The sequence below is a fragment of the Hyperolius riggenbachi genome, chromosome 4, assembly GCF_040937935.1.
Source record: "Hyperolius riggenbachi isolate aHypRig1 chromosome 4, aHypRig1.pri, whole genome shotgun sequence".
Lineage (NCBI taxonomy): Eukaryota > Metazoa > Chordata > Amphibia > Anura > Hyperoliidae > Hyperolius > Hyperolius riggenbachi.
Window position 1 is genome coordinate 154,172,720 of NC_090649.1, and position 25,785 is coordinate 154,198,504.

Genomic DNA, 25,785 nt, shown 5'->3' on the forward strand with positions numbered 1-25,785 from the left:
GTATCGACCAGCTGATCCAGCCAGCTGATGATATTCAGCTGGCCCGATCATGCCGCTCGACCTGCGGCTGCTCGATTCCCGCCGGCGGACAATGGCAGGGAATCGAGCGGCTGATGAGGACCGCCGGCGGGGATGAGCGTGAATCTATCCGCGCGGACAAGCAGGGACGCGGCGAGGGACGAACCAGCGGCTAATCTTCCGCTGGATCGACCCGTGTATGCCCACCATTAGTCAAATAACAATCAGTGTGACAAGGGTGGGAGGGATGGAGGGGTGCACTTGTGCACACACACACACTCTTTGGCTCCACCTAGTATGTTCCCTTAAAATTGTCCACTGATCACTTGAACAAGACATCCAGTATTTCATTAGGTGTACTTGTAAGACATTCATTCTAAACCTTATCACAAGATATTTCCAATGTGATTAACTTATTAATTGCCTATAGCCACTACTATGTATGAAGGACTAAATGATTGGAATATTGGTTATATGAACTGTTACATCCATAGAAGTTCACACTCTCACTTTTATGATGTTCCCAACCAAGATCCAAGTGATCTGATGAAGTGAGAACAGTGGGCCGTTGGAAGAACAATAACCAGATTAGAGAGTCAAAAATGAGGTGGCTCTTTTTATCTGATTACTTTAAAAGGTTTGATTTTAAATTTAGAGCTAACTGCCTTTGTAAACCATTTTCATTGAATTGGAATATCTAATTTCAACCACTAGATGTCACTGTTAAAGAATTTTATTTTCATTTTTTTTGTTCTTTCTTTCTTCATTCTGCTTTTATTTGTATTATATGTGCCTGTTTATTAGTTAAATTGTGAGACCAGCTGTAATATTTAGAGGATTTCTTGTCTTGTAATGTATTTGGCCTACTATGCACCATTGCATTGCACCATTTTGCTGGAAGGCTAGTGGACATAGAAAAGTATTTTCAAACTACAGTAAATTGTCGGTGGTAGTCATCCATATTTAAGGGAGAACGTGCCTTTGCAGCTGGTGGTGTTAGCTTGCCCTGTCTCCTTTCATAATCTAGTATATGTTGTTGCTGCTCTCTTAGCTTCCTCTCTAAGCTCTTGAGAATGTGTAAACAAACTACAGAGGATGCAGCAAGCATATGACATTAGAGTTGTAGTTGGCCTTTGTGGTCCAGAGGTTATATTCCCATTTTCAGTTTAACCACTTGAGGACCGTGGTGTTACACCCCCCCTAAAGACCAGGTGATTTTTTTCATAAATTGGGCCACTGCAGCTTTAAAGGCTCGCTGCAGGGCCGCACAACGCAGCACACAAGTGATTTTCACCCCCCCCCCCTCTCTCCCCACCAACATAGCTCTCTGCTGGTAGGGTCTAATCGCTTCCCCAATGTTTTTTATTTTTACAAATTAGTTTAAGTTGTGTTTTTTTTTTTTTTTTTTTGTTTTTTTTTTGTAATCAAAATTAATATTTTTAATAATTTTCCCTCCCTCCCCCAATCAGCCTATCACTGCGATCAGCTGTGATAGGCTTCAGCCTATCACCACCAATCGCTTCTGTGTCCCCAGGGGGACAGCCGTGCTGTAGATCGCAGCACTGTACAGGTATATTACACAACGGCTTCGCCGTTTAACAGTCTCCTGATGGCGATTGCCGCTGGGAGACTGAAGGCGGAGGTCCTTCTTTCAAGCAGAGATGCACGCAATCTCCTGCTAGCCCCATAGAAGGCCATTCGACCTGGAGCGGTCCTGGGGCTGCCGCCGCCTTCACGCCAATTTGCGTAGAGCGGTCAGCAAGAAGTTAAGGGCCGGGACCCACAAGAGCTGTTTAAGCCACACCTTGGAATCGCCAGCGAATCCAGGAATGTTGGGTTCATGAAATGCATTTGGTGTGATTCCACTGGAGCAATTATGATTTCTCCAAATCACAATCACAGGTCTTGCAGCATTTTTGGAGCGAATATGCTCCAGTAATAAGTATAGGGATGCTGCAAAATCGTTTTTCAATTGCTGCACAATGTGATTTTGCAGTGATTTTACTACCCAGAACCACAGAAAAAGATTGCTAGCATTAATTCAGGAGTACTTTATAAATAACAAAAATCGTTCCAAAAAATGCTGCTAAAACCAAAAAGCGTTAAGCAATTGCTTTTTGCAATTTGCGTTTTATTTCACTTCACTCTGGAATAATTCATTTTGGAAACTGTCTTCCTTCGGGAAATGTTTTTATTTTGCATATAACCCATGGTGTGCTGCTGACCTGGTCCCAATATGGTGTTTTTTGTTTATGGTGACTTGAGCACATCTTAAAGTGAACCCGAGGTGTGTGTAAAAAAAATAAATAAAATGAAATAATTCAGGTTGGAGTGAGCTTGAGATGTCTCCCAGAGCATCACTGCTGAATATATGCAAATTAACCATTGTTACCCTAAGCTAAACACACCTCCAGAACCGCTGGAATGCAAAAAAATATATATATTTTGGTTTTATTTTATATTTAAACATTTACAAACTAGATTAAATGTTTGTTCTCTGCTCAGTGGCAGCCTGTGTCCTTGAGTGAAAATACATGAACTATTGACTTTTTCTCATGAAGATTGTGCAAAGGTATACAGATTGTATAGTATATAGTCAGCCAGTTGACTTACTGTTGGCCTGCTTCATATAGAAAACGCTTTTTTTTTTTTTTTTTTTTTTTTAACTCTTTGAATGCAGAAACCTAAAAATTGGATAGAGGAAGGCTTGCCCATAGGCTTAGTTACTAAACTGAAAATAAGACTGGGTCTAATTTTTTTTTTTTCTCCAAAAGCCTGGAACTTGCCAACCCTTATTGTTTTGCATCTTGCCATGGGGGTTTTGGGGGTTGTCTGCTTTCCTTGGTGAAGGGTCTCTCTGTCCTGCATCCCTCTATTGTCAATTGATTTTCCTTATTTTAAGGGTAGGTCTTATTTTCACGCAAACCGGATATCTGTACCCATGTTTATCTCGCCATGTCACGTTAGTTCACGTACACTTTAAAGGAACCCGAGGTAAGAGGGGTCTGGGTGTTGACATGTTTGTTTTTCTTTTAAATAATGCACATTGCCTGGCTGTCCTGCTGATCCTCTGCCTCTAATACTTTAAAGGGACTCCGAGCAGTGCAGAAACTATGGAAAGATGCACATCATTTTAAAGCTTTCTTTCTCCTCTTTCCAATGATATATAAACCGCCGCCCTACGCCTTTTAGTTTTCGCTATTTTCGCGATTAAAATTGCTGCGGTCGCGATTTCGATCGCGAAAATAGAGAAAACTAAAAGGCGTAGGGCAACGATGTAGGTGTCGCCAGAAAGAGGAGAAAGAGAGCTTTAAAATGATATCCATCAAGCCATAGTTATATTGTATTACACAGGACGACACTTTCCCCAGTGTCAGCAGCTCCATTCTGCTGAATGCAGTTGCTGACTTTGACAAAAAGTCGCCCTGTGTAATACAATATAACTATGGCTTGATGGATATCGTTTTAAAGCTCTCTTTCTCCTCTTTCTGACGACACCTACATCGTCGCCCTACGCCTTTTAGTTTTCTCTATTTTCGCGATCGAAATCGCGGCCGCGGCAATTTCAATCGCGAAAATAGCGAAAACTAAAAGGCGTAGGGCGGCGGTTTATATATCATTGGAAAGAGGAGAAAGAGAGCTTTAAAATGATGTGCATCTTTCCATAGTTTCTGCACTGCTCGGAGTCCCTTTAAAGAGAAACCGTAACCAAGGATTGAACTTCATCCCAATCAGTAGCTGATACCCCCTTTCCCTTGAGAAACCTTTTTCCTTTTCACAAACTGATCATCGCACAGCATGATGCCAGGACCATGGTGCTGAAAATTTCCTGTCGGGAAACCTCATTGAATTGTGGGAAATAAAAGCTGTTTACAGCTGGGTCCAACTGCCCAAAAAAAACAAAAGCAAGCAGCATCTCCTTCCATTGACATCACCTGCCAGTGGTTAAAAAAAAAAGGAAAGATTTTACAATGGGAAAACACTGACTAAATCATTTATACATAATAATTGTAAAAATTAAGCACTTTTGTTCATTACGTTATTTTCACTGGAGTTCCTCTTTAAGCCATAGACCCTAAACAAGCATGCAGATTAGAGGTCTATGACAAATTGTGACAGGATTAGCTGCATGCTTGTTTTAGGGCCTTATTCCACTAGTACGGAAATCAGGCCGAATCAGCAGAGTTTCCCTGCAGGAAAATTGTGGCCACACCCCCTTCAGCACCTCCCTTTCCTTAATAACTTATTTAATGTCCTAACTAGAGGCGATGTGCCTGGATATGTGTTTTTTTTTTTTCTTTTTTTTTCTTGTTACTGACCCCCTGTGGCCAGGGTTTTAATTCAGTGCACTCCCTCCTTCCCATGTATGTGTTTGTCAGCATGCACACAGCTTATGCTGGTGTATGTGCATGGTGCGCATGGATACATTACGTTAGCTCCCTTGTGCGATTGGTATGATGCGCTATCTGTCCTAGGAGAGGGCGTCGTGTCATTCACGACATGAATGTTTGCATATTTGCACTATGCATGTTACAGGGCCAGAGTTAGGACACCTACGTTTACCTGGGTACTTCTGCGCAGTGTAGGTGACTAAGCATAAGAATGCATTCTTCTGTGAACTAAGACCACGGCTTTTAACTTAGCTGTAGGGATAACAGTGGTGCCTGGATGAGTGAATCTGTGAATGCATTTGTTTGAACATTTGCATGCGAATGTGCGAAGGGTTACTGATTTTTGCTAATTGTGCGAGGAAACTCTGCCATAGGGGATAATGCAGCAGCTGTCCGAATAGCTTGCCATAGCGATTTGGACGACATTGCAGCATTGTTGCATGTGAGTTGCAGCGAATCAGACACTCTTGCATGGCATGGCTTACGGGATTCGGCTGTGTATTTTCTTAAGTAGGAAGTGCCACCTAGGAGACGCGCAGCGGCTAGTGGAAATGGGCCCTTGGTTGTGTGATTTTAGACCCTACTGACCAGAAAGATCAGCAGGACTGCCAGGCAACTGATATTGTTTAAAAGGAAATACATATGGCAGCTTCCATAGCTCTTGCACCTTGGGTTCCTTGTAAGATATTAAGTTGAATGCTGCATCCTATCAAAATAAACCTGAATGCATATTTTTAATGAAAGCTTTTGATCAGTTTCCCAGATCTGTTATTAGTAAAGCTGTATTGGGGACAATGACACTACTCGTGCACAATCCAGAGAGACTCCCTATGTAAAAGTCAATCATGTGACCCAGACTTCCTTCCAGGAAGCGTGGAGCTGGCAGCTGAGTGTTCCCCAGATAGACGGTGTTGTGTCTGATTGCGCTGCCTGTTAATTTGCGCTGCCCCGCATGCGCAGTAGGAGACTGTGCGCCCACATTTACTATTTAATAATGCTGCTGGTGATTAAAATAGTAAATATCTCTGCTTCCACACACCCTACACTCCCCAAATTTTCAGGGTAGTGAGGGGACCCCTCGAAAGACATCTATGCTAAATTGCAGCCCCCGAGCCCTGCTGGTTCCCGAGATAGATTTCTGTAATCTATGTCCAAAACCAGCCGGGCTCGGAGGCTGCAATTTGGCATAGAGCTTTTTCACACCAGAGCCCTCTTTTGGCGTTTTAACGCAAAGTCTATACTTTGCGTTAACCAAGGTAAGAGGCAAGTCCATAGACTTTCATTTTACCTTTGACACCCAACGCTGTGTTTCGATGCGTCGCGGTAAGAGATATCCCGGCGCATTTTATCGTCGGGAATCGGCGCTTCCCCTTCGGGTAAATTAACTACCACCGCCGCTACTCAGCGTCGCAGCGCAGATTCCCGGTGACACGCCGCAACGCCTGCAGGAACCGTTCTCCTGCATGTTTTGAGTGTGTAACCGGCCTTAGAGGCAGAGGAGCAGGGAGAGAGCCAAACAACGTGAATTGTTTAAAAGGAAATAAATATGGCACCCTCCATATCACACTTTCATCTGTTAAATTTGTTTACAAGCTACGAAAGAGTCCCTCATTGGCTAACTCTAGTCTCTGCTGTGCTGTTCACCTTCACCAGCAGGCGGAGGAGGGCTGGGTCAGGTAATCTGTGCTCTCAGGGAAACTGGACTCCTTCTAGCTCCCCTCCGAGGCCTCTTTTTCCACAGGCGGCTTAACTGCTTGATTGTTGGGCAGGTCAGCCTTCCATCTGTAGGCCACCATTCATTTGCAATTACAAGCATGCCAATAGCCGCGTTTGATAGCACTGCACGTGTCATATTACCTGGTGGCAAAAAAACGCCTCATGTCATGTCTAAAGGCTCATACACACACATCAGACTATAGTCTTTGGAAAATGAAAGATCACAGACCAATCTTACCACCCTTCATGTAGTATGAGAGCCATACCTACACAGTCTTTTTTTTCTATGGAGCTGAACTCCCCATTAGAAAAAAAATCTTTGCAAGATGCTGCACACACAGATGCTGTACAGACACAAAAGATGAGTATCTGCAAAAGATCTGTTCCTGCAAAAGATCCATTCCTGCAAATTGCATTCATAGTCTATGACATCTGCAGATCCCATACACACCTTGTTTAACTGACATTCATCTGCAGATCAGACAATCATCTGAAGATCTGAAAATCCATCCTGGTGGATCTGATCTGCAGAATGTCCGTTAAACAAGGTGTGTATGATGATCTGCAGATACCATAGACTATGAATGCATTTTGCAGGAACGGATCTTTTGCAGATACTGATCTTTTGAATGTCTACAGCATTTTTGTGTGCAGCATCTTGCAAAGATTTCTGTCTGATGGGGAGTTCAGCTCCATAGAATAGACTGTGTAGGTATGGCTCTCATTACTACATGGAAGGGGGTAAAGTTGGTCTGTGGTCTTTCATTTTCCAAAGACTATGGTCTGATGTGTGTATGTGGCCTAAGACCTGCAACGGCCATGCCCAGATGCAACTCCATGGGTAAACTGCCTGTCCACTGCACCTGCTTGGTAGACAGGAGCAGCTGATAGGGAATTCATCACCTTCAGCTGCTCGTGCAAAAGGGGTCTAACTGCCTCCTTGTGAGGATTGAATTGGGAAAGTGGCCTGGACTACTTTTTCTTCACTGTCACGTCACTGTCTTCTCACTTGCAAATGCGGCAGAGCACGCCAAATAAATAAATGTATTGTATTGCAAAGGGTACATGTGCGCAATGTACAAAACACTATGCATTGCAAATTAATGTGAATTTCCTATGCACTTAAGAATGGGAGATTGAACCTGGCCTTGACTAAAGAGTGTATGGGAATGTCTTACAGAATGATGCTGTAATGGTATTGATAAATGCCATGGAAGGCCTACATCAAAAAACATTTTTATTTACATGCTATTTTTGTATAGGGCTATTTTAAAACTGTTCTTGTTAGTGTCATTTCTATGGATCCTGGTATGTAACTATTTGATATTTTATATATTTATGATCAGTTATGTATTTACATAATTTGTGATATGCTGATCTACTTGAGGAATACTGTTCGTTCCCATATCCAAGTTTTATCATCAACCTCTGCAACATAGAACATAGACAGACACAAAATGCCGCATTTACAATGCATGTTGCTTACTTTGCACAATCGTATCTTCTCCACAAGGTGGTGCTATGCACATCAGACAACTATGGGAATGCACTGAAACGCTAATGAATACAAATCTCTACATACCTTTTTAGTTACATTAATACAGTTCCCATTTTTTTTTTTTTTTTTTTTTTAGTAACTAACTGCTCACCTTTTTAGTGTTTGTTTCTGGATACGCAATGCAAAATAACAGTGCTAGTATGTGTGGCTGTATAGTGCAGTGATATCTATCTGACTTTCTTAAAGCCAGATTTGGAGTTAGTGGCTGTGTGTGTATACTGTACACTTAAGGTGCGTACACACGCACTACAGCAGCTAACGACGGGTCCGTCGGACCCTCCCGCTGGGCGGGTTTTCAGGAGACTGTAGTGCGTGTGTCCGTACTGTCGGCGGGCTGATGAGGCTGATCCTGAACGATTCACCGGGCGGATCATTCAGGAACAGCCTTATCAGTCCGCCGACAGTGCGTGTACACGCACTACAGTCTGCTGAAAACCCGCACAGCGGGAGGGTCCGATAGATCCATCGTTTGGTTCTGTAGTGCGTGTGTACGCACTTTAATGCTGGGCATAGACGGTGAGTTTTATGCGGCTCGATGCCGGTGCGTCACCGCTCGTGCGCGCGGATCGATTCCCCGCGGGCATCCCTTATCAGCCACTCGATTCCCCGCTATTGTCTGCCCGCGGGGATCGAGCGGGGAATCTATCTGGCAGGTCATAGGACCTGTCAGATATTATCAATCGAGGCATTAGCGGCTCGATTGATAAAACAAAAACGAACCGTCTATGCTTAGCATTAAGGCCCATACACACGCCGGATTTCCGCAAACGACGGGTCGTTTGAACGTCCCGTCGTTTGCCCGCTAAATCGGGCGTGTGTACAGACTGTCGTTCGCTTGATAAGGGTGAGTTTGAGCGATCCGCCGGGCGACGGGACGTTCAAACGACCCGTCCGCGGAAATTCGACGTGTGTATGGGCCTTAAGGCATACTTTTTGTAATTTAGTCTAATGCCTAGTACACACCATACAATTTTCTGTTAGATTTTCTGTAATTAGATAATTTTCTGTAAAGTACTGGTAGAGACTGGTCATTATCTCTGGTGCATTGTCTTCTGGTTATCTCCTGCTGAGTAGAACAATGCTTAATTGCTAGTGTCACAGGAGCCCTAGTGGCTGACCGCACTTAGCCTTCTAAACGGTGCCAGCGCACAGATCGTGCGAACTCTGGTCGCAGTCAATGCGCAGGAACCGTTAAGAATTAGCCGCAGACAACTCAGAAGGAAGCCTGTGAGACACGGGTAATTACAACGTCACCCACTGGTTCAGAGTAAACTGCCACCACCGCGGTTACCATGGGACCGTGGAGCCCACTAACTGACTGACTAGTCCTGCGAATAAAACGGTTAAACACACGGTATTCTGTCTAGCCAACAACGAACAAACAGTAGCGTATCTTCAGAGACCCGGGATCAGTTCTGTGTGTGCTGATAAGCAGGGTAGCGGACAGTGAATGACTTGGAGAAAGTCGTTTATTCACGCAATATAAATAATTAATAAATACAGACAATTATTAAAATCAACAATTATTAAAACAGTAATAGCCAGTATAAAAAATAAGAGGGAGAAAAATACTTAGTTCCTGGAAAGATGTCCTTTTTTTGTGGGAAAAATCAGAGTTCTGGGTTTCAATCAATGTTCAGAGTTCAGACCAGGTGGATGCCAGCATATCCTCAAGCTGGCACCGATGAGTTCAAGATGTTTTCAGGGTGGAGGACACTGAGTTTGGCTCCTCTGCCATTCTTATGCCCCTGATTCAGTAGGAGGGAGTGAGGGCGGCCCACACACCCCCTTAGAACATGAGATGAGTCCTCCCCTTGTCCTGGGGGACCAGAAATCATGCCTTAACCATATATGGGCTCTATCTCACAGAACCGTACAGGTCAGGGCAGATTTACTAATATTTTCAGGTCGGTCTCGATTTACCCAGCGCCCTGATACCAGACTTGAGGGGTGGGACCCCTGTGGTATCATCAGGGCACTTTCAAACTGCCTAACTGGCAGTCCTTACCTCAGAATGTTCTGAAACTTCCTCAGAACCAGCATCGGGACTCATGCTACACTTCCCCCACGTTTGGCGAAGCAGCCATCTCAGGAACCCCAGAAATATGACAGATCTGGGAAGTTATGGATTAGGCTATGAGACTCAGGTTTATTCAGGATGTGTTCTAGCTGCTAACAGCTAACTTCCCTTTGATCTTTACCAGTGAGCAAGGTGTCAAGACCTCCCGGAGATTCGTAGCCTGCCTGGCTGCACCTAGGCATCCTGATCACCCTCTGGTTAATTAACATCTACATGAGATCAGCTAGGTGTCACCTGGTTCCCAGAACAGAAAGGGAAATTGTGCCTTCCACAGGGAAGATGTTCAAGCTAATTAACACCTCCCCCCCCCCCCCCCCCCCCAGGCTTCCACTCAGCTAAGACAGATCCCCCAGCTGTTCCTAGGCAGAGGGATACTACACATCAAATCTTGGTTCTATTGATCTGAAGCGCAATCGATGCAGGGAATCGAGTGCGATCGTTCTTTTCTTCACGGGCGGTTCCAGGACGCGCCTGCGGCCCCGCAACCGTCCGTGACAGCTAGGCAGATAGTTAGTTAGTTAGAGAGGGAATTTCCAACATGTTGGAAATTATCTATCTGGCAGGTAAATCTTAAGGTGGCCATACACTGGTTGATTTTGCCAACAGATAGATCCCTCTCTGATCGAATCTGATCAGAGAGGGATCGTATGGCTGCCTTTACTGCAAACAGATTGTGAATCAATTTCAGCATGAAATCGATTCACCATCTGTGAAGCTGCCGCTCCCGCATACATTACCTGATCCGGCCGGCGCGAGTCCCCTTGTCTCTGATGTCGTCTTTTCGCGCTGGGCTCCAGCTTCACTTCCTGTCCGGGGAAGTTTAAACAGTAGAGGGCGCTCTACTGTTTAAACTTCCTGCCGGGACAGGGAGAAGTGAAGCCTGCCATACTCTGAGCCCAGAGAAGAAGGAGCAGCAGGGACACGTGCCGGCGGAACAGGTAATGTATTGCCGCTGTATTGCGTCGGTCGTCAGACATTCGAACGTCGCTATCGAAGCACTCCCGACCCGCCGGCGATCGAGCAAAATCTTCCACACGGACAGAAATGATGGAAATGATCGCTTTCATTCGGAAATCGATCGTTCGGTCAACATTTGCGCAACGATTTCACAGCAGATTCGATCAGTGATTGAATCTGCTGAATATCGGAGTGAAAAACGTTAGGTGTATGGGCCCCTTTACATTAAAATCTTACAGAAAAATGTATGGTGTGTACTAGGCATTAGGCCTGGTTTACAGTGGCTTTGTTGGGTTGTGGGGGACATTTGCAAAGCAAACAGGCTTTCGTATGGACGCTTTGAGACGTATCTGTTGGCAGTATGTCCACTGTGCAGTGATTGTTGTTTGTTTCATGAATAGCACGGATCTGCACTAGGACTGCATTACACACTACAGCTTACCATGACAGCAGCAGTACACTGAATGCACAACATAGATATGAGTTGACTCTCGTCATGTGATGGGCTTGTTATGGTGTTAAAAAAAAATTAGCTAACAATTTTCTAACAGCTTGAGGGATAGTAAAATACAAGTGGCAGCTGGTGGAAACATTGACCTTACTGGCAAACAAGCCAGAGTTTTACACCTTATCTGCTTGGTACTCTTACTGTTAATTCTATTTTTTGTGTTTTTAGGGGTTTCTGGTTACTTCCAAACCAGAGAATGCCTGCGAGCCTATCTCTCCTCCACCAGCGCAGAGGGACAACACCTCTGGGGTGTTTGTGGTACTGATCAGGAGGCTGGACTGCAACTTCGACGTTAAGGTAAGCTGATGTCTCCATTGATGTAAGAAAAAAATACATATATCCAGGCACATTGCCTCTAGTTAGGACATTAAATAAGTTAAGGAAAGGGAGGTGCTGAAGGGGGTGTGGCTAGAAAACAGCAAAAATCTATTAGGGTGCGTTTCCACTAGTGCGGTGGGAAATCGCCGTGGATTCTCCGCGGACGAATTCGCATGCAGGAGCGAAATCGCATGTGGATGTATGCGAATTTTACCACGAATTCGCATACGATTTCGCATGGATGACGCTGTGTGCGAATTTAACCATGTCAGTGCCTGTGTGCCTTTTCATTGATTCCATGCGAAATCGTATGCAAATTCGCATGAAAAAACACCATGCATATTCCCTATTAAATACATTGTATGCGAATCGCATGCGTGTGTGCGGTGTCCGAATTCGGATGGCTCTACTGAGCAGATTTTTCCTGCACAAGAAAATGCTCCGTTTTCCTGACAAGTGGACACAGGCTCATTCACTTTTATTGGTTATGCGAATTTGCATGCGGGGAACGCATGCGAATTCGCGTTAGTGGAAACGCACCCTTAACCCTTTGCACTCTCGCATGCAAATTTTCAAACCAATGCATTTATAGATTCACTCATCCAGGCACAACTGTTATCCCTACAGCTAAGTTAAAAGCCGGGGTCTTAGTTCAGAGAAGAAGGCATTCTTATGCTTAGTCACCTATACTGCGCAGAAGTACCCAGGTAAACATAGGTGTCCTAACTCTGGCCCTGTAACATGTATAGTGCAGGCATGCAAACACATTCATTGCATCAAACCTATCAATGGATACAATATGTTAGCTCCCTTGTGCGATTGGTAAGATGCACTATCTGTCCCAGGAGAGGACGTCAGGATGTGTGCTCCTAATCCATTGATGGGTTTGATGCAATGAATGTGTTTGCATGTTTACAATGTATACAGTATAATAAAGCATATGACATGTAGTACTTGCAGTGTAAACATCAGGGTAACATATGCAATGTAGGTCACACTAGTGTAGTGTAAGGTATGTGGTGTATGCAATACAACAGTGTTAGGTATGTGAAATGAGCTACATAATAAAGTACTGCAGTGTAAGGACTGTAATGCATGCAGTATAAGGTACACTACTGTAAGTTATTTGATGCATTTTGTATAGTAAGGTATGTGATTTATGCAGTATAGTAGTGTAATGACATAAAAAAGGATCAGTAGTGTAAAAATTATGATGGATGTAGTATAATGAAGCATACTAGTATAGTGAATACTGACAACCTAGATTTAAAGTGTACTCGAGGTGTTTTTGTTTTCCTTTTTTTTGTGTGTGTGTGTTTTGTCCCCCCAATACAAATGGGACACAGAGGCATGCTCTTTGCTTAATGACATGCCTCTGTGACCTCTCTGCGCCACTCTCTGCCCCCCTTTCTCTCTGCAGCGGATCCCCAAAATGCAGACCACGAGATTGTTGCTAGAAAACTAGGGGAAGGCGCATCCCTAGCAGAAGAGGCACTTCTGTAAAACGCCCCTTCCCCGCCTCTGTGCACCTCTATCCAGCCCTCCCGCAGCTCTCCCCCACTTCTCTGCTCTGTGAGGAGAAGCAGAGAGGTGTGCTGCTGCGTGGTGACCCCGGGGTTACTAAAAACATAACTGACTGATTGCTGTCTACAGGAGCGGCGGAAAAAGGTTTTACCTGATCTGGATACACCGCCAGCCCCCTGCCCCCCAACCCCTGATCAGGTAGTATTTTTTTTTTTTTTTTTTTTTTTTTTTTTTTTTTTTACCTTTTTTTTTTATTCTTGGGCTTGGGGTTGCTTTAAGTAGCTACCAGCCAGTTGGTATGCACTTGTATTCTCTGTCAAGGAAATCCCTTCTCTTTTGTTGGCACCATGACTTTGTAATTGGCTTCTTATCCAGTCCAGAATCTGATTAAAGATGCTGTGTCTGGCCTACAAATCTGTCCACAAAACCTGCCCAACCTACATTTTCAATCTTACTCAGAGGTACACACCTAGTCGCTCACTCCGCTCTTCCAATGAACTTTGCCTGGCTGCCCCCCACATTACCCAGTCTCATGCACGCCTCCAGGACTTCTTAAGAGCTGCTCCAACACTATGGAACTCCCTACCTGCCCCCATTAGGGTTGCCCTCTTCTTCAACATCTTCAAGAAGGCCCTCAAACACACCTTTTCACTCTGGCCTACCCCCCTCACTGGTGCTCTAAACCCGCAGCTGAACTCTGGTCCCCTACCTTTGGTGTCTCTACCTCTCCCTCTAGATTGTAATCCTTCGGCAGGGTCCTCCCACTTGTCTCCTGCCTGTTCACGCACCTCCATTACCGTACACCCATCCTATGGATCTGAGTGAACTCTTGAGTGAACTCGACGTGCCTAATCTCCATGCTCCCATCCAGTGACTGACTAAAACCTTGTACTCCTACTGTGCTCCGTGATCTGGTTTGCATGAATTCCTGTATTGTCATATTGCTGTATGTCACCCCTAAATATTGTCTGTATCCTTAACTAATGTCCACCACTGCGTAATATGTTGGAGCTTTATAAATGCAATAAATAAAAATGCTTTTCATGCAGTAGTGCACCCCTGCTGGAGGTGTAAGGCCCCATTCACACTAGAGCATTTTGCCGGCGATTTCGGCAAAACGCTCAAGCGATAGCGCTTTTTAAAGGGCTAGTGCTATAATACCCTATGGACCGGTTCTTACATGGGTGTTTTGCATTAATCGTCGGCGATTAACTCAAATCGCCAAATGCATACGTGTAGCCTGCACCATTTTCAGGCGATTTCCCGGCGATCGCGCTTCAGTGCTATAGAAGTGCTAAATGCGATCGCGTAAAAATCTCTGTAGTTTCCAGTGATTTTTTTTTTCCACGTTACATCGCAGAAAAATCACTCCCGCAAACCGGCGGCGGTAATCGCCAGCGTTTTGCGCTTTAAGTGTGACTGGGGCTTAAAGCAATGAATTCTTTTTGGATAGTTGCTGGATAGTGATGTGGTTAAAGGCTCTGCCTCTGCCACAGGTGACCTGGGTTCAAATCTTAGCTTTTCCTGTTAAAGGACACCTGAAGTGAGAGGGCTATAGAGGCTGCCATATTTATTGCCTTTTAAGCAATACCAGTTGCCTGGCTGTCCTTCTGATCCTCTGCCTCTAATACTTTCAGCAACATACCCTGAACAATCATGCAACGAATCGTGTATTTCGGACATTGGCCTCAATTCACTAAGCTTAAAGGACTTACGAGGCCAAATTCTGCCCCCAAAACCTTAAAAAAAGTTAACTACCTGCATGAGTTTGTATGGCACGGAGGACGCCGTCCGCGCCCTCCGTGCCGTTCCGCCTGGTCCCCTCTGCGCAATAGCCCCCCGAAAGGCTGCGACCCCCACGGTCCGGGTCGGGATCTGCAGCCTGCAGAAAGATGGCCGCCGGAGCTGGCCACGGCTGCGCAGTCCGCATAGCCGCTACTGCGGCTGCGCAGCTCTAGGGCCAACCCTCCTATCCACGCTGCCTTTTACGTGGATCTGGGGGTTGGCCCTGGAGCTGCGCAGTAGCGGCTATGCGGACTGCGCAGCCGTGGCCAGCTCCGGCGGCCATCTTTCTGCAGGCTGCAGATCCCGGACCGTGGGGTCGCAGCCTTTCGGGGGGCTATTGCGCAGAGGGGACCAGGCGGAACGGCACGGAGGGCGCGGACGGCGTCCTCCGTGCCATACAAACTCATGCAGGTAGTTAACTTTTTTTTTTTTTTTTTTTTTTTTAGGTTTTGGGGGCAGAATTTGGCCTCGTAAGTCTTTAACTCTTATGAGCTGTTTTACAGTTATCACAATTATATCACCATGCTGATAACTGTAAAATAGCTCAGAAGAGTTCTTAAAGACAGGAGTTAAGCTTAGTGAATTGAGGCCATTGTCAGATCTGGCAAGATTAGCTGCATGCTTGTTTCTGGTGTAATTCAGACACTACTGTAGCCAAAGAGATCAGCAGGGCTGCCAGACAACTGGTATTGTTTAGAAGGAAATAAATATGGCACTCTCCATATACCTCTCTCTTCAGGTTCCCTTTAAGTAATCTAGTACCTAGTCAGCAAATAATCCTTGGGCTAGACTTCAACTGCTTATAGGGAGCGCACCCTACTGGCTGCTTTGAGTCCGCCAGGAGAAAAGCGCAATATAAATGTCTTGTCTTGGTTTGGTTTGTAGTAGCTCTATGGCCTGGTGTACACCAGAGGAGTTTTTCTGAGCGTTTTGAGTTTTTAAATCTGCTGCTAATGTTATCCTATGTGTCTGTGCACACTGAAGCAATGAGGTTTTGTAAAAAACTCCATAGCATTACATTGGGAAGAGCTTTTGAAAGGTTTCAAAAGCTCTTCCCTTTGCGTTATGTTAAGTCTCGGCCAGGGAGTGGGATTTTTATTCTGTGCCATAAAGAGAAGTTCTGCTTTAATCCATCTCCCTGCAAGTTAATGCAACATGCTATTAATGCACTCAAACTACGGTACATTACAATGGAAATCTTTAAAAAAAACTGAAGAGCAGACTGTTGAGCGTTTTGCACATTCTGACTGAGTGACCCCCTTGATGGTCTGTGTTCCTATTAACTCCTCAGTGTGTGAGCGCTCCTGATATCATCCCATTGCAGAGCTGTCTGGCTGTGCTTTGCATGTGTTTCCCGAACAGGAGGAGTTAAGGCAGCACACAGAGACAGAAGTGCTGTGCCAGACACCAGGCCTTTTTAGGTAATCACATTTGCATTGGTTAATGTAAGATTCCATTACCTGGATGTGAGGATCTCTTTCCATAGCGGCTTGTGGTCGATCGTATTCTACCACTCAGAGCTGAAGAAATGACTTTCAGCAGCCAATATCAGACTTGGTCTGTTTCACATTATCCCTCTTTATGTGCGCTAAATCACGCTGTTAAGTTTGTAAGCTAGTGGCTTGAGGTAATATATCTGAAAATGCAGTTTATGGGAACATGTCCTCAAATATTTATATTCCTATTTAACCACTTCACCCCAAAAGGGGTTTTTACCCTAACAGACGAGCGATTTTTACCTTTCAGTGCTCATCCCTTTCATTTGCCAATGGCTTAATCACTACTAATCACAATAAAATGAACTATATCTTGTTTTTTCACCACCAATTAGGCTTTTTGGGGTTGATATTTGTTTTCAGTAATTACTTTATTTTCTATGCATTTTAAAGGGAAAAACAAGGGGGAAATGAAAAAATGCATTTTCTCCAATTTCATCCCCTATAGTTTTAATATAAACACTGCTACTGTGCATAAAACCCACACATTTTATCTGCCTATTTGTTCTGGTTATCACAAGATTTAATCATGTCCCTAGTACAAAGTATGGCGACAATATACGGTAGTATTTGGAAATAAAGGTGTATTTTTTCTGTGTTTTTTGTTTTTTTTCTTCCACTATTTTCACGTGCACATGCACAGGTAGCACTCGCACAGTGGCAGTAGCACTGTCTGACTTATAAAAACGTCCTGGAGCCATTAAGAGGCTCTAGCAGGACGTTTTTAAGTCAGTCTGTAATTAAGTGGTTAACAAATGACTGGCGGTTGGGCAGAGGAAACGTATCTTATCCAGGTTCTGACAGCTGGTGGAATACACTGAAGTTAATTTCAATAAGCATTTTCATTTAAAGTAAACCAGAGATGAGCTCATTAACCCCCTTGCCGTTCCAATTCTGACGGCAAGGGGGCGGCGCACCCCTTTTTTTTTTTTTTTTTTTTTTTTTTTTTTTTTTTATAATCATGTAGCGAGCCCAGGGCTTGCTACATGATAGCCGCTGACAAGCGGCATCTCCCTACCTAGTTCGATCGCCAGCGGCGATCTTTGCAAGCAGGAAATCCCGTTCAGAACAGGATTTCCTGCAGGGCTTCCCCATCGCCATAGCGTCACCGACATTGGGACGTCAGAGGGAATCCCGATCCACCCCTAAGCGCTGCCTGGCACTGATTGGCCAGGCTGCGCAAGGGGTCTGGAGGGAGGGTGCGGCGGCAAGCAGCGGCGATCGGGATATGCATGCAGCTAGCAAAGTGCTAGCTGCGTGCAGTAAGAAAAAAATTGTGAAAATCGGCCCAGCGGGCCTGGAGAAATCCATCTGCACAGGTTACACCGAGCTGAGCTCGGGATAAACGGCAAGAAGGTTAAAAGATTTGCTTCTTACCCCGGGCTTCTTCCAGCCCCATAAGCACCACTGCGTCCCCCGACGTCCTCCCGAGCGCCTCCGTTCTTCTGCTAGCGGTCCCGGTAACTGGCTCAGCTGCTCCAGTTGGGCCACGCATGTGCAGAAGAGACCAACTGGCACAACTGAATCAGTTACCTGGACTGCTAGCAGAAGAACGGAGGCACTCAGGAGGATGCCGGGGGATGCGGCAGTGCTTATGGGGCTGGAGGAAGCCAGAGGTAAGTAGCAAATATTTTAATGATCTCGTCTCTGGAACACTTTAAAGTGTTCAGTCAAGTTCGGGAGTAGAAAAAGTAGTTTTGTTTTTTTTTCCCCTGCACCTTAATGGGTGATCCTTCCCTACTTCTTTTCCGGTCTTCAAGCAGTTCCTTCCAGCAGAAGCAGTTCAGTATACATTGGAGCTTTATTACACACTAATTAGGAGTATTTTCTACATGTGAACAGAGGGAATTCCATGCCAGTATCTGACAACCAAGCTAAAATCAGTAATGTGGGTATCCTGCATTACCTCATTACAAAGTCTCGTACTCATGCTAGATGAAACTCGGCCAGGGCTGGCTCTACACTTCTTGCTGCCTAGGGGAAACTTGTGATGATGGGTTATCACCCCCCCCCCCCCCATTTGGAATGATCGCACAGTATCCGACAATTTACCCTGTTCTCACATGACATGCTGCAGCTCAACACAATAGCACACTGACTGGCTGTGATTTTGTTACAAAATGCTCACCCTCAGCCACTGCATTCCTCCTCAGGAAGGTGTGCTCAGTACAAAAATGCTGCCCCTGAAATCTCTGCGCCTGATGATGCAAATGTTTCACCTTGTTTCATGAGAGAACCAGCCCTGAACTTGGCTAAGGTGACCAATAATGACTGACTCTGCCAAGAATCTAGTGTGTGTATAGCAGCCCCTGATGCCCACGACACTTAATCACACTATTAGACCTGGGGTGAGTTAAAGGGAACCTGAGGTGAGTGATATGGAGGCTGCCATATTAATTTCCTTGTAAACAATGCCAGTTGCTTGCCAGTCTTGTTGATCTTCTGGCATACATAATGTCTGAGTCAAAATCCTGGAACAAGTATATGTATATAGCTAATCCAGCAAAACCTGTGTTAAGGCAACCGTACACTGGTCGATTGCCACCAGATCGAATCTGATCAAAGAGGGATCTATTGGCTGCCTACACTACAAACAAATTTTGAATCGATTTCACTATGAAATCGATTCACAACCTGTGGAGCTGCCACTGTCGCCGCCCCCTGCATACATTACCTGATCTGGCCGGCGCGAGTCCCCCGGTTTACGCGGTCTCTTCTTCGCTCAGGGCTCCAGCTTCACTTTACTTCCTGTCGGGGGAAGTTTAAACAGTGGAGGACGCTCTACTGTTTAAACTTCCCCCGCCAGGAAGTAAGTGAAGCTAGCCGGAGCCCAGTGCGTAGAAGGGACTGGGGACAGGCACTGGTGGAACAGGTAATGTATTGCCATTAGCATCGGTCATTGGACATTCGAACGCCGCTATCGACGCACTCCTGACCAGCCGGCGATCGAGCAAAATTTTCCGCATGGACGGATCGACGGCATCGATCGATTTCAGACAGAAATCGGTCGATCGGTCAGCGTTGTGCATCGATTTCACAGCAGATTCGATCAGTGATCGAATCTGCTGTCTATCGGCGGGAAATTGAGCAAGTGTATGGGCACCTTTTTAGAGTACCTGATCTGCATGCCTGTTTATAATCTTTGGCTAAAAGTATTCGAGACACAGGATCAGGAGCACTGCCAGGCAACTGGTAGGAAAAGGAAACAAATATGGCAGCTTCCATATCACTTGCACCTCGAGTTCCCATCACTTTCTGTTTTCACTCCCCAAACCGGAACTATACATTGGGGAGGCAGACATCACAAAATCCTAGCAAAGGACCTACACCTTTTTCCACTAATACCTTTTTTTTTTTTTGGCATTGAGCTGCACAGACATTGCCATTTAAAAATGAGGTAACACATCCCCCTTCCTTCCCCGGCTCCAACATGCATATGGGAAGCCTCAGATCCTAGTCGAGGCAATTTCTGTGCCTGGCCTTGTTCTACAATGAAAATAGCACTTGACACAACCCCTCTGATGACCGTTCCAGGCTGAGTACTGTAGTGGCCCAAGTATCTCTGGGCTAGCAACACGTTCTGTTGCCATAGAGAGATTGAGGAGGGACAATGGCGAGGAGTGGGAGAAGTAGCAGAACAATGGACTCTGGCTGCTCTCACCCAAGACGATTCAGCAGTCTGGGACCACCATACACATTCTTGGCAGCCACAGCTATGGACCATCTAACGTGTTGTCTGCAAGGCTTCAGGAGAAGGCCCCTGTGTGAGCTTCCATTTTGTTCCTTATTTGGAACAGTACAGTACCTCATTCATATTACAAAACTATATTTATCTACAGACTTTCAGGCTTTATTCCTGCTGAAGAGCTTGCCGGACGCACAGAAGAAAACCAAATACAGTTTTTCCTGTGTGCTTGCTTTGTAATGTTTGTGCTGCTCTATTGTCTAGTGGGAACAGAACGTGAGGTTTCTATGAGAAAGCCCATGTCCTAGTGATTTCCTGATTGCATATAACCTGAAAAGATCAGCTTCATGTACGGAGACCAAGGCCTCTGTTCTGGTAATTTCCTTTGCGAGTACACATTGTTACCATAAACTTTATTTAAATTTTTTAAAGTTTATTATGTAATCTCAAATACACAAAAACCGCGCTGATAGATAGTAAGATGGGTGACAACAGTGGTGCGCTGCCCTAAATATATAAGTAAATCACAATCCAAGCTCGGAGGCTGCGCACAAATGTTCACAGTAATCAAGTCTCTGTTAGATGCAATCCTGTAAGGAAAAACAGTCAAAACGCTATTGATCCAATAGATAAACAATCCAGTGCTTTTTCCTAAGTTGCAGGCTGTTCTCGCCACTGATCACCTTCAGCGAGTAGTCACCACCACCACACCCCTCACAGTGGGCACTCACCGCTATTGTATGACCCTCTATTAGGTGGGTCTTCAGCGCTTATGGGGTCATCAGGCCGCCCCCTGCCACTCAGGAACTTTATCCGCTCAATGAGACTTGTACAGGAACATATACACTTCTAAAACATGAACAGAGCTCTCATAGCGTAATACTGTAAAAACAAGTTTATTCTAAAAGAAATGCGCACTTACAAACATGAGCCTTGGTGTTGGGCACAGAGTTTTAATGGGCTCTACCCCAATCGTAGGCCGCCGGATCGGCTTGTTGCACTGGCTGGGTCCGCTTCCAGTGGCTCTCCACCTCGCCCCTCTGTCTGTAAGCTTGCTAAAAAAGTGGTCGCATTAGCTTGACCGGTTTCGTCGCCTGGGCTACTATTTATTATGTAATCTACATGCAGTCTGCAATGTGGGCATTCCAATATAATCATCAATGTCTGCTGTAATGAATCTTCAGCCTGGCTCTATTCCGGTATTGCCGGGGAGAAGGAAGCTAGTTACCACACACGCACAAGTACGTTTTTACTACAGAACTCAGTGGGGAGAAGGTCTGGCAATGCATACACCATTTCAAGCAGAAAAAAAAAATTAAGGATGGAAATGACATTAGGCTTGGCTTCAGTCAGAGGCAGTGAAGATGGAAATGCCTGGAACAGTTTTCTCTTTATTTACTATATAAAATTCACTGAAATCAATACGTGGACAGTACAATACATATGTAAGTAGAACAAGTATTTATCTACTTATATGCATGTTTGTTTTTCTGGGGTTGCATGGCTGTCCCTGCTGCTTTAACAGAAATTGTCTTCTAGTGTCTCTGAAATAAACAGCATTTTATGAAAGGGAATTTAAAATTATTCTAAGGGCCTGAGCCCACTGACGCAGTTGTATCTGCTTCTGTTCGATTTTCTGTATCTGTAACATTTATGTGTAACTAAAAAGCGTACACAACTGCATCCGTGGGCTCAGGTCCTAATGAAGCTTGCCTTTGCATATTACTGATCAGCCATATTATTCTTGGGGCTGGTCAGTTTGTCAACCACCAGACGTAAGATCCATAGATTGTTATAGTCTGCAACATAAAATGCCTTTTGTTCTTTGGGCATGTTGTTTTTATTGGCTTTTGCGCTAGTAGTTCCTAGCAGCCTAGTGTATGAGAAGTACTGCTAGCTGGTGCGAAGTGGCTATATGCAATGTTGATTGATGACTGTGCAAAGCTAGCTGTTTGTAGCAGACAGACAGCCAGCAGGCCTGGATACATGAGGCCCATAGGGGCAAGTCAGAAGGAAATAGCACTGCTTGTACAGAATTCCTACAGCGATGATTGATCCTTTCTGTTATCCTGATGGGTAGGGAAAGACTAGTTTATCAGCAATTTGTGTGTTGTAGCGTTATGCTCGGTATGCAGAAAATATTCCTTTTGTCTGCTGTGGTAAAAAGTTTAATTTGAAAGCTGTTGTATTTTAGCTCAAATAATATTTAGTAATATAATATATTTAATAATATAATTATTAGTCACAAATATACTAAAAGAGAATCAGTTTTACCCTAGCTGGGTGCAGGTCTCCAAAAATCTATCCCAGGGTGTAACAAGCCCCCTCTGCCCCACCCAACATATGCATTGCCTAGTATTTTCAGAGCACAATCTGTGTACCAGCAAGCTAAGGAGGGGTGTGGCGATAGCTGAAGATCCCTGTCTACATACAACCAGATATCTACCACCATATGCCTTTTTAACTGAGGCCTGGGGATGATCAATGATATGCAAATATTTCCATGTTTATCCAAGTTTGTATGCAAACATATGCAGCTTGAAAATGGACCAGTTTAAACCTGGGTGTGGGACTTGATTGGTCCATTTTCAAGCTGCATATGTTTGAATAGAAATGTGCATACATTTGCATTAACTTGGAAATCTTTGCATATCATTGATCTTCCCTCCCTGGGACACAACCCAGTCGCCAGCTCTGCATTGTAACGTTATGTTTAAACTGTTGCCTAAGCAAGGCCAGTGTCTGCTGTGCTGCTGCAGAATGACAGATGCAAATACGCAATGCTCATACTGTAGCGTATGGAGACTAGTTCAATGCTATACAATGACAGGTGCAAATATGCAATGCTCCTACTGTAGCGTCCAAAGGCAAGTTCAGTACTATACAAGACACAAAATTTCCTGACCCCTAATCTGTTACATGTGTATTTGAATGTCTATCTGGTGTCATTCAAATGTGTACACCACTCTGAAGCTCATGCATATTGGGTATTTACAACCTAATAGCATTAAGTTCTGGTATTCTTATTATTGATTTATAAAGCGCCAATATATTCCGTGGTGCTGTACCTTGACTCTTTCTGAGTTCCCATCTAAAAGGAAGCTCTGGATATCCACCTTCTACATCTATGGATGCGGGAACTCTTTCAGTTATGCCTGTCAGTTGTTACACCGTCCCCCTCGAGAGCTGCAAGGTCACTTAACCACTTACCAAAACACTCGGTGTCTGGTCGTTCATCACATGGTTGGTGGCTGCAGTTCGTCACATGGTGGCTGCAGTTATAGGGAAGCATATGTTAGCTACACTTGTTATAGAGAACTACCTGATGGCTGCAATAGTTATATGGAGATATCGGGTTGCTGCCCTTTATAGGGGAGCACCTGATGGCTGCACCTTGTATAGCTGCCCATATGGGCAAGCTTTTCCCTACAGGTGCATCACAGTACAGGTATTGCTGTATATTGCAGAGCCCTACAGCACACCTGATAGAAGTACTAATAAAACATAAATGCAATCATTTATGTTTTATTAGTACTTTTATTGGGTGTGCTGTAGGGCTCTGCATTGTCTATATTTGTATAATTGAACTCTATGTATAGTTTGTGTTACTGCAATTATAAAAAGCTATAGGATTTGTTGATGCTATAGAAGTCTACAATAATGGCAGTGGGACACAATGGTTCACACTGAAAAGGGAACATGTAATGGCTGGACTTGTTCTTGGGACACATGAGGGTAGCCGCACTTTTTATAGGTGAAAAGATGGCTAGATTGTATAGGGAACACATGGCAGCTGAAAATATTGTAGTTGGGATGGATGATGGCATACTTTATATATGTGGTTTGGTTGCGTAGTACGGATAATTAATAGAACATTTTAGTGAATATTCTCATATTTTTATTTTCACTTATATAGTGTTTTTTAGAACATTGCATCATTCTCTAATATTTGCAGTTTACACACTACTCAGCATTCTAAATATTACAGAGCAGCCCAGTGAACTATTGACCAGAAAATACAGCGACTGACAGTTGAGCTAAGCTTCAGAAGACAGAGCTCTCTGCTACGTGGAGCTCAATGGCTCTTGCGTAAATAACTGGAGTTTCTTAACTCTTCCTGTACTGGAAACAATATTAGACTTATGTCTCTGCTCTTAATGTTTTATTTATTAGCTGTACTACACATACAAATCACTTTTTTTTTTTCGCTTTTGTGTGTCTTTAAAAAAGCAATGTTAGAACTGGGATGAAGGATGAGGCTAGTGGCAGAATAAGATGGGAGGGAATAGGATCGAAAGAACAGGTGGTTAGATGGGATTTGGAGATTAGAGAGGAGAGAGGATGTTCAGAGATGGGAGAGAAGGCAGAGAGAGAGAGAGAGAGAGAGAGAGGGAGAGAGACAGTCTCCTCCTGTGCGCACTACTCTGGCAGTTGAAGTGTGCCACCCCCCTCCAGGAAGTGCTTATGAAAATAAAGGAATTCCAGACAATTCCCTGTGTAGAGGTGGGTTAGTCCAAAACCTGTTAGATCTGTCACCTTTCCACTGCCTACTGTAAATGACAGGAACATAGGAAAGCAGTAATTTACAGTTAGTCCCCGCCTTAACAAATGAGATGGGGACTGTAGGTTCATTCTTAACATGAATCCATTCTTAACGAGAAAGACAAAAAACAAGAAACAGAGAGCCCAATCTGGTGTAGTAATTACTGCAGATTTTGGATAAGTTTGAGGATAATGAAAATATACTCACAAGCCTGGGTCACCACACAGGCGACCACTGAAAAAACAGGTGGGGAGAATTATCACCTGACCCCACTCAAGTTAAAAAGTCGCTCTCTGTAAATGGGAAGGAACTGGGATACACCCCTCCACCAAGGGTGGACTAAGATGATGCAAAAAAGAAGTAACAGAGGAGCCAAAGTAGGGTAAAATATATTAAAAACCGTCTAAAAGGAAGGAAATGGGTGGATTCACCTCCCTCAGGTATATAAATGATCAAACAGTATAAGCCGTTTAAGGCCAAAACATTTTAATTTACAACAATTCTCCAAAAAATGCTGCAACGTGTTTCACGGGCCAAGCATCCCGCCTCATCAGGCAATTGTACAAGGAGAACTCAATAGTAGATCTATCTCTCTGCTAGAGCGCCTCTGTCTAGGCGCTCTAGCAGAGAGATAGATCTACTATCCACCCATCTCCTTCCTTTTAGACAGTTTTTAATATATTTTACCCTACTTTAGCGCCTCTGTTATTTCTTTTTTCCATTCTTAACGAGAGTCTGAAGCCAAATAAATTTGCTTTTTTTTTTTTTTTTTTATTTTTTTTTATTTATTTTTTTTTTATTGCCAACTTTCGTTAAGCAGTAAGATCAAAACTTATAAGCCGCATCAGCGTGGCAGAATGATGTATTTTCCCTGTCCTCTCAGTATACTGCAGCCAAATGTCATTTTACCAGTTTAAAAAACATTTTTCGATCAGTTTCTTTAAAATTGGTTTACGCAAAAACTACAAGGTCTTTTTGAAAAAAAGAATTCTCTTGTTCCCACAGAATCAAATTTTACATTTTCAGGCTGTTTATATCGACAGGTTATTAGTAAGTCAGGTGTTTTGTTAGTCAGGGACTAACTATAGTGAATTTTAATCTGGGCGAGATGTGCATCTACTACAGGTACAGTATATCTGGAGGTCTAACAACTGCACAGCGGGAGCGTGACTGGGGAGCGCATGCACCAGGCCACACATGCGTAAC

General features: G+C 44.3%; 1 protein-coding gene across 1 annotated transcript in view; it reads left to right on the forward strand.

The window, feature by feature from the left end:
- RNF13 (ring finger protein 13) overlaps positions 1-25,785 on the forward strand; it is a 99,218-nt gene that overhangs the window by 43,061 nt on the left and 30,372 nt on the right. The window contains exon 4 of the mRNA XM_068280800.1: positions 11,397-11,525. Within this exon, the coding sequence (XP_068136901.1) occupies positions 11,397-11,525 (129 nt within the window). The remainder of the gene's footprint in view (positions 1-11,396; positions 11,526-25,785) is intronic.